Source organism: Pleurodeles waltl, chromosome 8, assembly GCF_031143425.1.
Source record: "Pleurodeles waltl isolate 20211129_DDA chromosome 8, aPleWal1.hap1.20221129, whole genome shotgun sequence".
In the NCBI taxonomy this organism is placed as follows: Eukaryota; Metazoa; Chordata; class Amphibia; order Caudata; family Salamandridae; genus Pleurodeles; species Pleurodeles waltl.
Window position 1 is genome coordinate 741,392,694 of NC_090447.1, and position 14,382 is coordinate 741,407,075.

General features: G+C 42.0%; 1 protein-coding gene across 1 annotated transcript in view; it reads left to right on the top strand.

Annotated features, from left to right (window-relative positions):
- The window catches only part of VEGFD (vascular endothelial growth factor D), a 615,378-nt gene that overhangs the window by 492,794 nt on the left and 108,202 nt on the right, over positions 1–14,382 (top strand). Inside the window, exon 5 of the mRNA XM_069204943.1 lies at positions 11,429–11,529. Within this exon, the coding sequence (XP_069061044.1) occupies positions 11,429–11,529 (101 nt within the window). The remainder of the gene's footprint in view (positions 1–11,428; positions 11,530–14,382) is intronic.

The following is a 14,382-nucleotide window of genomic DNA, read 5'->3' on the forward strand; positions in this document are numbered from 1 at the left end:
TGCATCTACTTGCCAGGCCCAAACATTGCCTTTTACTACATTTAAGTCATCTCTAAGGTAGGCTAAGGGCAGGCCAAAGGGCAGGATGCAGTGTATTTAAAAGGTGGGACATGTACTGGTGTGTTGTACATGTCCTGATAGTGAAATATTGCTAAGTTTGCTTTCCACTATTACCAGGCCTGCCTCTCCTAAAGGTTAACTTGGGTATTGCCATGAATTATCTTTCAAGTGTAATTTCCCATTGGGAGTAGTTAAAGATATGGCGTTTGTGGTCTCTGAACTCACAATTTAAAAATACACCTTTTGGTGAAGTTGTTTTTTAAATTGTAAGTTTGATAATGCCACTTATAAAAAGTGGGCATTTCTTGCTTAACCATTCTGTGCCTCTGCCTGGCTGTGGAATACACTTCTGGGTCAGGATGACAGTTGGGCTGGTTGTGAATTCACTCTAGACAGTCACACAAATGGAGCTGATGTGTGTCCTGCATATCCTGATGGGTCTTCCTGGGTTAGAGTGGAGAGAGGGCTGACACTGGCACCTGAATAGGGCTGTGTCTGTCCTTACACAAAGCAGTCTCCAACCCCCTGGAGTGTGTCTGGGGTCAGGGTAGGAAAGACAGGGTCTTGTGCACTACATAGACTTTCCTTTGAAGTTTCCCTACTTCAAAGGCAGAAATTAGTATATGTATTGGGCCTCTGAGACCACAACTTCAGAACACTTCTGGATTGAGGACATTCTGCCATGAAGAAGAGCTAGATGACATATGAGGGTCTGCCACTCTGCTTGTTGCTTATTTGTGCTGGCCTGCTGCTTGCTGCTTCTGTCCTGGGAGTGAGAGGACTGGAATTTGTTTTCCAAATCCTGCGTTTCAAGGTTCCTCAACGGCTTGAACTGAGCTTTCCTTCTGTTAGAAGTCTCAAGGATACCAAAGACTTCATCTGACCGTCCGTGGGCTCTCTTACTGAGAGGCCTGATTCGCCAAGTGGTGCCAAATCCAGTTCCTGGGCCCTTGGGAGTGAGTTCTGGTGTAACCAAGATGCCGTTGTAGCGCCTCTGAAGTCCTGTCAGAGCATGAGTCCTGAGTGCTGTGTCCTCGATGTTCAGGACACCCAACTCTGACTCTGCCGCAGCACCTATGGCCCCGTGGTGTGAGCGCGACACCGTGAAGTTGGCGCCTCGCGTCTTGACCTGCTGGATTTATCGCCCCACCGGATCATAAGGAACCAACGCTTTGCCACCAATGCCACATCACCTCCCCTGCAACAGTAAGGACCGTCCCGGTAGCAGTAAGGAACTGACACCGCAGCAGCTCCTGCGATGCCTCACCACCCAGATTCCATGCAACATCTTTGTTTCATCATTTACCGAAGGTACTGTGCCTGGGGTCCGTGCGACTCCGTGACCGGCCCACATTCCTTCGTGAGTAGCTCCAGACTGTTGGAAACAACTCTGCCAACCATGTCGTGATAGCCCCAGTTGGAGCTGTAGTGTTTCTGAGCGCTTTTTTTTTCATCTTCAAAAATTCATATCTTTGCTTGTTTATGTTGGATTTCTGTTTTGGACTTGTTTTATTCAGATAGATATTGGCTATTTTTTTTAACTGCTCTGAAGTCCTTTTGTAGTGTTTTCAGTGTGTTACTATATGTCTGTTTACAGATATTTGACACACTGCCTCTGAGATAAGCCTAACTGCTTGTGCCAAGATGCCAAGGGGGTGAGCAAAGGTTATCTAAGCTGTGTGACTCCCTTACCCTGGCAAGAGTGAGGGTCCATACTTGGACAGAGTACAAACTACTGCCAACTAGAGACCCCATTTCTAACATGTATACTCTAAATAGGGCAAAGAGGATAAAGGTCATTTTTTTGGCAGCTAACCCACGTCAGTCAAACTCTTAATAACTCATGAACTTCCGTTAATATAGGAACAGTTGGAAGTTACTGAAGGCTGTTAGCAATTGCTTTGAACACATGCTTAACCCTTCTTTTAGGACTGAATACTTTGAACCCTTCAAGGTTGGCTAATATAGATCTGCGCCCTATAAGTTGCTGTACCTTCAATTTTTATTCTTTGCTCAATCCTAGTGGCATATCTGCACGTGCTAAAGATAATTCCACATATTAAAGATGTTCATGATAGCCACTGTGTTTATCAATGCAGGCATCTAGACTCTCAGATGATTCAACTTTCTTAATATCTCCTCTACTGTGATGAAAGTGACATTTCCACATCAAACAATAATCCTGCTGTATTTTGTTTACTTCAAGAGTAGTTTTAGTGCCCTCTTCTGGCAATATTGGTAGAGAGCATTCAAGGTCTTCTGAAGACCAGTTGCCTTATCTGAAAAAATTAGCACATCATCTGTGAACAGCTAGTTTGATGCTGCTTTGCCAGAGAGTCTTGGGCGGGAATATCTTGTTGTGTATGAACATGTGCATAGTTTCCTATTTGCATGACTGGAACAGTTTTGAAAAAATTATGTGAAAGGCAAATTTGGCATTTTGCACTACATTTTATTGCAAAATGTACTCCACTGTCAAATTCGGACGTGAACAATGTGCTTACCACAAAAAATAGGGCAAAAACACAAGTGTTGCAGACAAAATCCGATAAATTATGTGCTCCCGTTGTTCCAGGGATCCCACAATAGTACTTTTACCCAAAGAAGCCCCAATTACGCCAAGTGTTATAATAGCATAGTTCAATGGAATTTTGCATAAAAAGCTTGAAACAAACTGCTGGAAAGTGTGTTAATTATGCCGGCGCAAATTAATTTTCATCAGGGCCTATTATTCTCATGAAGGTAGAGGCAGTACCATTGATCAAAACAATGCAGAAATTTGCACACAACCTTACACACTGGTTTTTCACAAGGAATATATTTGTGTTCCATAGTACACTTAGTGTAAATACCACTTATTGTTTTCATTGTTGACCTCAGGAACTCCATCCAGTTATACAAATTCTATATGAAAATAACCTCGATTAACTTCAACATATTTCATAATGATTAGGTGAAAATATGAAGCCTGCTCCACATTCCTATGAGAGTGAGGAATCCGATTTGTAAACCCTCCTTTTTATCATTTAGACATAAATCTTACCATTTTGGAAGACAGTGCCATTTCTGTCTTGAATCGTAGCCAGTAATGTTTTAGAGACACCAGAGATCAATTAATAGGTTCTCTTTTGAAACTTTCTGGTGGATTGAAAAAATTCAGCTCCGCACCAAATATCAGGGACATTACCCCTATTTAAGCCTGCATTGACTTATTTCAGTTCTCTTCGTTTCATTAACCTTAGAGTACCAGTTCAAGTTGATTAACATTTAAATAAACGACTTTAAAAAAAACACTGTACAGAATTCTGGAACCGACTCGTGAAGAAAACAGCTGCCTAATTAGTGAGTTCTAACGATTGCAGCCTATCTTGGTCGTGTTCTTGAATTTAAGTAAAGAAGTCAAATGCCATTAATAATAGGCATTGGCAAACACAGTAGGTCTGGCCTTGGCAAGCCTGCATTTTTTTCAGTTTGTTTGGCAAACATGCAACAAAAAATTGGTAAACGTAAAAAAAAACATAAACAATAATGTGACACCAACCGTGGCACACCAGCCCTGGCATTAAAGGGCAGTCCTTTTCAGGTGGCTGTGCACATGTAATCAGAAAAATATTGCCACTCACAGTGCAATGTAGCCAATGGATGAAGCGAACGCACCCACTGCCTCAGGATGTATGCTGTGGTGGTTGGCAGCAAAATGTGAATGACATTTGAACAGATCAATGAATGACAATGGCTAACCAAAAGCCTTCAGGATGTGTATATGTATGCATGTGTTTTAATTATGAACATTTCTAAAAAGATGAATCCATCAGGATAGTTGAAACAGTCTACAACCGTTAGAATGGCATTCTTACCATTGATGTGTTAAATGACCACAGCTTCCACTGCTGTCCTAAGGCTTCCTACTGGAATCAATACCATTATTTACAACAGAATTCACAGTTGACATTGGTCTGATTTAGTCAGATCAATCATGTACTATTTTGGTGCAAGATCTTGAGGAGTCTATTTGACCCAGTCGCACTCCACATGTTCAGGGGAGGGGTGGTGATCGGAATGATTTACACTGGCATCTGCAAGAGAGGAAGGAGCAGACTTCTGCCAGAACAGTTTCATCTGCTGCACTCACAAAGATGGTGGGCATAGCAGCTTACCATCATCCACTGCAGCAAAAGCTGCTGAAAAACGATGAAGGACTCAAAGTAAGTGCACATCCTCCGATAATAGCTTCATCTGACACCATATGACGGAAGCTTTGTTGTTTGAGTGGGGAGAAATAGATCTGCCGAACTTTGGGGTAAATGTCAGGTTTGACTATTTTGTATTTTCGCTCAAATGAAAGGGACAACTATGCCAAAGTCTCAGGGAACAAGTGTTTTAATAGTATTTGTGCCATACTCAATGATTGAAAAGAATGCTCTGGTTTTGTCAGCCGTGGCTTCAGTGGTTATAAAGTTACACTTTTATTCTTTCCTGTGTTTCCAGAGTCAGTATTTTGGGGTTCCTCTTTAGTATTTTATATTGCTCTCACGACATTCGAGTACATGTACCGGACTCAATTACTCTTTTTTTTAGCGTTCTTTAAAGCTTTTTGTATTTAGTTCTTAGAAATATTGGGGAGTGTGAGGTTGACTTTTTTTAGTGAGCAAGGAAGTTCATAGTCTTAAAAGCCAAACTATCCCAGGGATTAGCTATTCTGTGGACGTCCAATAATTGCCCACCAGCTTCAGATGTCATCCAGTGCTAAGAGGCAATCCACTGTTATTACGCTAACATTTCAGCATCTCTTATTTTTTAATGAATAGTAGAAAGGAAGGTGATCAGCCATGAATGTGGTTCATCAGCCTTCTGGACGTAGTTCGAAGGGTGTTTGTTATATGCTGGTTTCTTGTCGTGTTCTGTGGATTCAGGCAGACTGACTGTGGGTGTTTTAAAATGGGCGTAGGGCTATAATTGATGCTGCACTGAATATTGTAGTTGCAAAAGCAAATACTGTTGACGTAGGTGTTTACGAGTAACAAACCGAGGGCAATCCAGAAGGGTAAATAAAATGCCAAGGCTTTGCAGCACAAGTTTTATGATTATGAAAAGGGTTTGAATGTAAGTAAATACAGCACTACCCATTCGCCAGACATTACATGAAGTAACACAGTTCACTCATCTTGTGATTGTTTATTATCAAAAAAACAGAAAATAGCAATTTTCAGGCAAAAAATAAATACATTTAGTTTCAAGTGAAGCGTTTGGAAAAAAAAAACAGGAGGAAGGAAGCAATTGCACAAAACACAAGACAATGTTGAAATGAATTTAAGCAAGCAAGATGGAAATACATTTCACAAAGAAAGAAAAGTCAAGTATGCACTATAAAATATCACACCCCATAAATAACACATCACACTACAGGGAGTGCAGAATTATTAGGCAAATGAGTATTTTGACCACATCATCCTCTTTATGCATGTTGTCTTACTCCAAGCTGTATAGGCTCGAAAGCCTACTACCAATTAAGCATATTAGGTGATGTGCATCTCTGTAATGAGAAGGGGTGTGGTCTAATGACATCAACACCCTATATCAGGTGTGCATAATTATTAGGCAACTTCCTTTCCTTTGGCAAAATGGGTCAAAAGAAGGACTTGACAGGCTCAGAAAAGTCAAAAATAGTGAGATATCTTGCAGAGGGATGCAGCACTCTTAAAATTGCAAAGCTTCTGAAGCGTGATCATCGAACAATCAAGCGTTTCATTCAAAATAGTCAACAGGGTCGCAAGAAGCGTGTGGAAAAACCAAGGCGCAAAATAACTGCCCATGAACTGAGAAAAGTCAAGCGTGCAGCTGCCACGATGCCACTTGCCACCAGTTTGGCCATATTTCAGAGCTGCAACATCACTGGAGTGCCCAAAAGCACAAGGTGTGCAATACTCAGAGACATGGCCAAAGTAAGAAAGGCTGAAAGACGACCACCACTGAACAAGACACACAAGCTGAAACGTCAAGACTGGGCCAAGAAATATCTCAAGACTGATTTTTCTAAGGTTTTATGGACTGATGAAATGAGAGTGAGTCTTGATGGGCCAGATGGATGGGCCCGTGGCTGGATTGGTAAAGGGCAGAGAGCCCCAGTCCGACTCAGACGCCAGCAAGGTGGAGGTGGAGTACTGGTTTGGGCTGGTATCATCAAAGATGAGCTTGTGGGGCCTTTTCGGGTTGAGGATGGAGTCAAGCTCAACTCCCAGTCCTACTGCCAGTTCCTGGAAGACACCTTCTTCAAGCAGTGGTACAGGAAGAAGTCTGCATCCTTCAAGAAAAACATGATTTTCATGCAGGACAATGCTCCATCACACGCGTCCAAGTACTCCACAGCGTGGCTGGCAAGAAAGGGTATAAAAGAAGGAAATCTAATGACATGGCCTCCTTGTTCACCTGATCTGAACCCCATTGAGAACCTGTGGTCCATCATCAAATGTGAGATTTACAAGGAGGGAAAACAGTACACCTCTCTGAACAGTGTCTGGGAGGCTGTGGTTGCTGCTGCACGCAATGTTGATGGTGAACAGATCAAAACACTGACAGAATCCATGGATGGCAGGCTTTTGAGTGTCCTTGCAAAGATAGGTGGCTATATTGATCACTGATTTGTTTTTGTTTTGTTTTTGAATGTCAGAAATGTATATTTGTGAATGTTGAGATGTTATATTGGTTTCACTGGTAATGATAAATAATTGAAATGGGTATATATTTTTTTTTGTTAAGTTGCCTAATAATTATGCACAGTGATAGTCACCTGCACACACAGATATCCCCCTAACATAGCTAAAACTAAAAACAAACTAAAAACTACTTCCAAAAATATTCAGTTTTGATATTAATGAGTTTTTTGGGTTCATTGAGAACATGGTTGTTGTTCAATAATAAAATTAATCCTCAAAAATACAACTTGCCTAATAATTCTGCACTCCCTGTAGTTGGCGGTGAGAAACCTTGCTAGTTGGATGTCAGGGCATCCTTATTGGTATGCAAATTAGTTTGGTTGGTGCAACTGGTAGGACATCATGCAAACTGTTTTATAATGAATGGATCTTTAATCTTACCAACGGATAGAGTTGGGCGGAGGCAGACAATTCAGATTGGCTATAAGAGCCCAAGTACGATCAGAGCCAGCAAAGTGATCTGCAAAATCCAATTTCCCTGTTGAGGCTAGTCATTGGCAATTTTCACACCGTCCACACCTGAGAGGGAGGGGATCAAGAGGGTAAATGAAAATTGAAAAAGGGTCCCTGAATTGGCACTGGCTTCTACAGGTTGTCTCAGTTCCAAAATAAAAATACTTGCCATTTGTCAATGTTTTTAGAGTCTTCGATGGCCGATGGCATACTTAAAGAGAACTTCATTGTAATCTGCATTAATTTGTAACATTACCTTTCTGTTTTTGTTCGCTTTACTTATCAGTTAGGCAGTGGCATAACAAAACTGGAGGGGGGGGCCCTGCAAAGAACATGGAGGCCTCCCCCCCCAGGACTCACTTAAACCACGTGACCTTTGCTCAACTTTCATGAGGGGCAAAAGGTGGGGGGATGTGGTCCCTCTGCCTTAAAGGACGGGCCGCGCCTGGTAAAACCCCAGATTGCTTCTTCATCCCTTCCCATCATTTAACTCAACCTGAAGGTATTGGAGCGCTTTGCAGGAACACCAGTTACTACACATTATGTTTTTTTGGGCATGGTGAAATCAAGTGAGTTGCCCAGAACCATAGGATGTTGTTCTGATGCAAAAATATTGTTTCCAAATCGATAGGCATCAATAATACCAATCCTCAGATTATAAATTAAAACATTTTGATGCATGCTCAACTCAGGCACCACATAAGGGCACTGTAAAACATATATTAGATACTCTTTTAAAAGACCTGGGGATGACTGGAGACCTCATAGTTTGGACATGTCACTTGCATAAATATAAATTGTATGCCACAACTGCTATATATTGGTCAGACTCTCCCTCTAAAATTGCCAAAATCAGTGCGCCAATCAATACAATGGAAGATGGAGACATTTACTTGGCTCAATAAGTCACGTAGGCTAGTAAAGGAGACACTGATCAAGCCTAAGGGGGAAATAGGGTTTCCGGGTGGGGAAAATTATATTCCCGCAGCACGGTTAAGCACAGCTTTAGAATAATGGAAATACCCATATTTGAAATCTTGTTTTTTTTTGGAACTGGAAATGTCGGAAATTCCTCTAGATCTCTCAATAACCGTACTTTGTAATCAGTGGTAGTATTATTAGAATATTGAAATGAGGTGCCTTTAAAATTTAGCTTCATATTCTCTTCTGGTTCCTATAACATTTAGTCCTCATTTACCTCCAGATTATATAGATAAACTAATGAAAATCTTTTGTATGCTCATAACACAAAGAAAACTCGTACATATTTGTAATGCATTGTGTTTTTGACACCAGTACGGCTGTGGATAATGTTTGGAAACTCAGGTAATTATTGTAAGGGGTTTAGTGGAAATATTTGGTGGTACTGTACAGAGAGTCATTAATTTTGGCCCCAGTTATATTATATGTGTCCAATTTAGCTTGAATGACATAATGATTCATCAACTTCTTAAGCATCCTGTATTTTAAATTGTCGTTATTTAAAAGTTCTATAAATAGCTAAATTCGACCTTGCTGTTAATTAAATCTATGCTTTAAAATGCTGTAGCTGTTTTCCGTAATGACACGTTTACAAGATTGACAGCAGGCAATCGTTTGTATTGTACTCCCTGTCATCCTATATGAAACAGGTTAAATAAAATTAAAAGAAATATTGAGATCATTCTGATGGGATACTTGTTCACAATCACCACTATCAAAGGATGTGTGAAACTAAAACTACGGCATACACCTGCGGGATGAGCCAAATGTGTAAGGCAGTGAAGGATGTGCAGGCATGATCTAAAATACCAATGCCTCAAAGGAGCCTGACCTAAAGTCAATCTCCATGCACTTTTTAAAGTGTTGTGGAAATCTGTTCGGTTAGAAACCAAAACATGTCTTTAGTCAAACTTAAAAAGATCCACAAATGGAAGTGCAACGAATGAGCTCAGCTGCATTCAAGCAAGCTCATAGATAATCAGCCCACAACACTAATTAAGGTTTGCACCACCATTTCCCCTAATATTGATGTCAGTGAGAGTTCACAAAACTGAGTACACAAAGGAAAATGCCAGCAAATTACATTAAAAACATCAAGGGACTGATTTCGATTTTGGAAAAGGGGAATACTCCGTCACAAACGTGACCGATATCTCGTCGGCAGTATTACAATGCCATAATATCCTATGGGGGTCGTAATAGAGTGGACGGGATATCCGTCACGTTTGTAAAAGCGTATTCCATCCGCCGGGATCTAAATCAGGCCTATGTTTTCTTGGACCTGAAGCTATAGAGATTAGCACACCGAAATAATCCAAGATGATAATGCATAACGCATATCATTACACAACACTTTTTAAGTATTATTTATACCTATGTTAGCTATATCAAATGTATGGAAGCAAAACTTGTGAAGAGAATTAAAAGAGCACCATTTATAATGCAATGAAATCAATATGATCAGTAAGAATATTTTGTCATTGACTATAAATAGGGCCATTGGAAATGTGAGATTCTGCAGAGGCAGCATGTGTCGCATAACAATGTATTAATGCACTTCCCATGTTATCCACCATGGAGCTGCATAATTTGCAGATTTCGCATGATGCACTGTTTGGTCCTCCATTGCCACATAATTCCAGGGACTCTGCCGTGGGCCACAATCAGCGCATGATGTAAATTTGATCAATAAATATATGTTCTCAATAAGTTTAGGCCCAGATTTATACTTTTTTAGTGCTGCATTTGCGTAATTTTTTGACGCAAAAGCAGGGCAAACTTACAAAATACAATTGGGCCATAATTATACTTTTTGACGCACAACTGCGCTGACGCAGTTGTGCGTCAAAAATTTCACTGCCGGCTAACGCCATTCCAACGCGCCATGTGGGCGCCATATTTATGGAATGACGTTAGCCGGCGCTGGTCTGAATAAAAAAAAATGTCTCACACCAGGCAGCGCTGGTGTATGGGAAAATGGGGGTTGTGCGTCAAAAAATGGTGCAAGTCAGGTCTGAGGCAAAAATCATGCCTCAAACCGGACTTGCGCCATTTTTTTTTTACGCACAACCCCCATTGACATAACTCCTGTCTTGGCAAAGACAGGAGTCATGCCCCCTTGCCCATAGCCATGCCCCAATAGCCCTGCCCCAATAGCCATGCCCAGGGGACTTCTGTCCCCTGGGCATGGTCATTGGGCATAGCAGCATGTAGGGGGGCCCAAATTAGGCCCCCCTATGCCACTTAAAAAAACGTTAAAAAATACTTACCTGAACTTACCTTTACTTCCCTGGAATGGGTCCCCCCATCCATTGGTGTCCTCCAGGGGTGGGCGAGGGTGGCAGGGGGTGTCCCTGGGGGAAGGGGAGGGCACCTCTGGACTCCTTCCGAGCCCACAGATCCCTTAACGCCTGCCCCGACCCAGGCGTTAAAAAACAGCGCACAACAGGCTGGGTGCCATTTTTTAAGGCCCACCCCCTCCTGTGCGTCAAAATGACACTGGGGTATAAATAAGGCGCACAGGCCTTAAAGTAATTTTTTGGAAGGGAACGCCTACCTTGCATATCATTAACGCAAGGCAGTTTCCTGCTTCCAAAAAATGATGCACATGGTGGAATTTGGACGTCCGGGGGGTCGGGCGTCAAAGTTTGAATATGGGGCAGTGTTTGCGCCGAATGTGCGTCAAAATTTTTGTCCACATTCGGCTCAGAGTATAAATATGCCCCAATTGTATTTTGTATGTTTGCGCCGATTTTGCGTAAAAAAAACAACGGAAATGCAGTGCTAAAAAAAGTATAAATATGGGCCTCACTGTGTTCCTTCGGGTGTGTAACCCATATGCCATTATATGCAGAATTCAAATGAACTTGATAATCGCAGCTGTTTCCGATTCAAAAGTGGTCAATGTCAAAAGGAATCGGATAAACAACTCAGAAAGATAAATTGCTTGGTAAATCGGTTTGGGTTATATTTAGTGCTTAATAGGACTACTATGTTTTTAAATGTTAACCTTTTTTTAAGAATGTTTGAAATAGGAATGCATTACCCAGGACTAAAGCACTTTTTCCGATTTCCTTAAACTAGTCCAGCAACTTCCATGTACCTTCTCTGAAATATAGGACAGATTTATTCGAGGTTACTTACAGTCACACAATTTCTGTTGAACAGAGATTAAATTATCACTATTTAACATATGTCTGATCTTCTGTATACAACTGCAGGTGCCCCCATGCCAATAAACATTGCCCCAGAGGCTGGATATGGGAAAACAGCAGATGTGAGTGTGTGATACAAGAGTATCCCAAAAATAAGCCACCGGAAGGTAAGTCATACTTAACTTAATATTCATGGCATTCCTTGTAATTGGCATAATCAGTGATGCTGTGCTATAAATAGTGACATTCACGCCGATAAGACCAGCATTGTTAGAGCACTATAAAACAAAACCATGCCTTTTATAGATTGGAAAATACTGCCCATAAACACATCATCACAATCAAACACAGTCTCAATCTCTCTCTACCTGGCAGACACCATGGTACTGCTGCCTATGCCAATATAAAAAGCATAGATGAAACAATAACCAGTTAGCACAGTTTAGTAAGGAGACGTTTTGGGTCCTCCTAGAGGAAATTCTGAAGGCTAAGTTCATGATGTTTGGCTAGCGTTAAGATTGGATACCAATAGACATAAATAATGGGTCTGAGCAGAAAATAAAGACGCTTGTAAATGCTGCTATGGCAAATGTAGTAATAAACAATAACCTATGGCCAGTCCGGCACAACATTAAGTGGCATTCAGGTGAGCTTGTGTCTGGAGTCCATTTGCATAGGAGGCAGTAATTCCACTTGCTAGTTGGTTCTTTCTAACATCGTAACTCAAAAGTTAGAGGCCTCTTTTTTGGGTGTTTTATAAAGATTCCTGACAATACTGGTGAAACTGTGACAACTGCGCGGTGCACCATAGTTTGGAAAAGGAGGGGCATATTTATACTCCGTTTGCGCCGAATTTGCGTCGTTTTTTTCGACGCAAATTCGACGCAAAACTAACTCCATATTTATACTTTGGCGTTAGACGCGTCTAGCGCCAAAGTATGAGGAATGAGCGTCATTTTTTTGCGTGAATGCCTTCCTTGCGTTAATGAGATGCAAGGTAGGCGTTCTCGTCTAAAAAAATGACTGCGACGCAAATGCGTCGTATTTATACTCCCGGGCAAAAATCACGCCCGGGAGTGGGCGGGGCAAAAAAACCCGCATTTGCGCCTCTTTTTAACGCCTGGGTCAGGGCGGGCGTTAAGGGACCTGTGGGCTCAAAATGAGCCCAGAGGTGCCCTCCCATGCCCCAGGGACCCCCCCCTGCCACCCTTGCCCATCCAAGGAGGACACCCAAGGATGGAGGGACCCATCCCAGGGACATTCAGGTAAGTTCAGGTAAGTATATATATTTTTTTTTGTTAAATTTTTTTTTTGGCATGGGGGGCCTGATTTGTGCCCCCCACATGCCACAATGCCCAATGACCATGCCCAGGGGACATAAGTCCCCTGGGCATGGCCATTGGGCAAGGGGGCATGACTCATGTCTTTACTAAGACAGGAGTCATGTAAATGGTGTCTGGGCGTCGTTAAAAATGGCGCAAATCGGGTGGAGGCGATTTTTTTGCCTCTACCTGACTTGCCCCATTTTAAGACACCCTAACGCCATTTTCCCCAACGCCGGCGCTGCCTGGTGTACGTGTTTTTTTTCCACGCACACCAGGCAGCGCCGGTCTGCTAGCGCCGGCTAACGCCATTCAATAAATACGGCGCCCGCATGGCGCTTCAGAATGGCGTTAGCCGGCGCTGATCTTTTTGGCGCAAAACTGCGATAGCGCAGTTTTGCATCAAAAAGTATAAATATGGCCCGGAGTATTGTTAGATGGGAAGAAAGCAGTAGGTTTGTCAAGTCTGTTTCATCAATTGAGCAGCTTCAAGGATGACTAGAGCCCGGTGATGAAGCAGGCCAAGCCCATGTTTAAATTGTATTTGTATAGCGCTTACTACCCCTGATGAGGAGTCAAAGCACTTTACGGTGAGTAGCACGCTACCCGGAAGCTTAAAGTTATTGAATCTTGACTGCTGCCAAAGTGCCCCTGAGTGAGGCGGCCCAACCTGAGTAAGAGATTATCTGTCACTGGGAGGGAATGATATATAGATGTTAGCTGTGGTAAAGAACTCAAGCACTGATGTTTGCAGAAACCACACTGGCAGAAATACAATCATGGAGAACCAATCGATAAGAAAGGAAGAGTAGATTTACAGTGTGGGGTGCACCACCAGGTGTATTCTATTATTGCTGATTAAATGCACAATGTTGTTTTTTAATGCTCATGCCAATTTGAGATTCCAAATGACCAGAGTATTAAAGAATTGAATATTACTGGTGTGATGTTCATGTTTATGTTTCAGTAGATATAATTTCTGTTTTTTGCTGTGTTATTTTTGCCTGGGTCAAGTAACTACACTGGCTGTGGTAGCCAGTTAGGGATGTCTTACAGCTATCTCTCGTAGGCCCTGATTAGAAGTTGCCCTGTACTACTGGGATGCAAATTGCCTGCTCTCCTTGCTCAAGGGTGTACATGATAATAAGACTATGAAGCCATCAGAATTATCTTTCAGATGTTGTCACTATCCCTTTTTGATGTGCTCCTGTGTTAGAGGGTCTGAGACATATCAACACTAGACCTTTTATGAAGCTTCCACCATACCTGGATAACCGCAAAACCAGGGGTGTGGCTACCATTGGTACAGCAGGTGCAGTGGCACTGGGGCCCAGAGCCATGAACAGTCCATTAAACGATGATAACTGCTGTATTTTACTACCCCAACAACAGTCAGTGGGCCGACTTGCACCAGGACGCATGGTATCCCTGCTATGGTACTGCCCAAAACTGGATCATTTTAAGCATATGTGTAATACTAGAAAATTTCCTAAGAACACACAGAGAGTCAGAGAGAGAGGAACTGAAGTTATTCAGAATGATTTAATTTTGTATTTTAGGTGATCACCAGGAAAGGATATTCCATAGCCAAGTACCTCATGCTGATAGGGTCATTCTCTGGGTCTAGGCTAGTGTGTACTTTAAGGGCCATATTTATACTTTTTGACGCAAAACTGCGCTAACGCAGTTTTGCGTCAA